At 69.0% G+C, this 1,504-nt stretch overlaps 1 protein-coding gene across 1 annotated transcript in view; it reads right to left on the bottom strand.

Annotated features, from left to right (window-relative positions):
• The window catches only part of AMT (aminomethyltransferase), a gene marked incomplete at its 5' end in the record, with an annotated part of 1,716 nt that extends 218 nt beyond the window's left edge, over positions 1-1,498 (bottom strand). Inside the window, 6 exons of the mRNA XM_009281160.1 lie at positions 80-239; positions 371-551; positions 647-792; positions 966-1,044; positions 1,210-1,341; positions 1,469-1,498. Coding sequence (XP_009279435.1) covers positions 80-239; positions 371-551; positions 647-792; positions 966-1,044; positions 1,210-1,341; positions 1,469-1,498 — 728 coding nt within the window. The remainder of the gene's footprint in view (positions 1-79; positions 240-370; positions 552-646; positions 793-965; positions 1,045-1,209; positions 1,342-1,468) is intronic.
• Positions 1,499-1,504: the final 6 nt, after the last annotated feature.

Raw genomic sequence — 1,504 nt, 5'->3', positions numbered from 1 at the left:
GGTGGCTGCCCCCCCCCCCCCCGCCCCCTGCCGTGACCACAGCTTGGGGCCATGCCCGTGCTAGCCCTGCTGCCCCCACCTACCCACAGGTGTTCCCTCGGGGCCCAGGATGGCCATGTGGGGCCGGATGGGGGGTCCCACCGATGTCAGCCCCACGCGCTTGCGCTTCGGCTTCTCTTTCACTTGCGCCATGATGATGGCTGCCCCGGGGAAGTCCATGGCTGCGCGCCGGCGCTTCCCTGCAGGGCAGAGACGGGTGAGGGTCGGCGATGCCCACCTGGTCCCCTTACACCCCGTTGGGGACGTGGGGGCACCTCGCCCCTCTGCCTGCCCTGAGGAGGAGGTGGGGGCGGACGTGGCCCTGACCTACCCAAGGTCCACAGCAGCCCAGCCTCAGCAGGTGTGGTGGTCTCGTCGATGTCGTTGCCGTAGAGGCAGAGCCCGGCCTCCAGGCGCAGGCTGTCCCTGGCTGCCAGCCCTGCTGGCCACACCTCAGGGACACCCAGCAGCCGCTCAGCCAGCTCCACCGCCCGCCCAGTGGGCACCGAGATCTGCAGGGGGACACGGGCAGGGTCAGCGGGGCACAGCCTTCCCCTGCGTAGGGTGGGGGGGGGGGTGTGTGGTGCTGGCATGGCTCCCGGGGTACCTCCACGCCATCCTCGCCGGTGTAGCCGCAGCGCGTGACCCGGCAGCCCGGCACGCTGAAGACCGTCGTGGTGATGCTGTTCATGAAGGAGAGCTTGGCCAGGTCGTCTGGCAGCCCTGCCTGCAGCACCCGTGCCATCGAGGGACCTGGGGAGGCAAGTGGCTCTAGGGGACGGCAGTGTCCAGGGAAGGGGGGGATGTGGGGAGGGCACTGACATCCATCGGGCAAGGACCCAGAGGAGGGCGCAGTCCAGCGCCCACTGAGGGTGAGACCCCCACATGGTGATGCTTGGTGCCAGCCCACACAGAGCCCCCGCTACCTTGCAGAGCTAGCAGCGCGTTGTCCGACACCTCCAGGTGGACGTCACTGCCGGCAGCCTGCAGCTCCGCCGCTCTGCCCTGCCAGGGTGACAGTGGGCTGCTAGCACAGGGACCAGGCTGGTGCCAGCCCCACATGTGGCCGTGGCCACCTCACCCCACGCAGCCACAGACGTCACCAAAAGATTGGACGACTCATTCCCACCGCGTGTCCCCACCTCCCGTGGGGCTCAGGCAGCCCCGTACCCTCATGATGGCCAAGTCCTTGTCAGTGCAGCCGGCGTTGGACACCACGTAGAGGTGATCTTCTGAAGTGTTGGTGATGATGAGGTCGTCTACGATGCCGCCCCTCTCGTTGGTGAGCAGCGTCAGGGTGCCCTGTGGGACGTGGCCCTCGGGAGCGTGGGCAGGCTGCCCGTCCTCTCCTGTCCCCCCTGCCCGCCCGGGGCATCCCTGGGGACCTCTGACCCCGCTGGACACCCGGTGCCCCCCCGGTGCTCCGTACCTGTCCTGGCTTCAGCTCAGCGATGTCCCCCCCCAC

This window comes from Aptenodytes forsteri, unplaced genomic scaffold (assembly GCF_000699145.1).
Source record: "Aptenodytes forsteri isolate BGI_AS27 unplaced genomic scaffold, ASM69914v1 Scaffold156, whole genome shotgun sequence".
NCBI classification, from domain to species: domain Eukaryota; kingdom Metazoa; phylum Chordata; class Aves; order Sphenisciformes; family Spheniscidae; genus Aptenodytes; species Aptenodytes forsteri.
The sequence above is the reverse complement of the archived record's forward strand: the minus strand, read 5'-3'. Positions and strand labels throughout refer to the sequence as shown.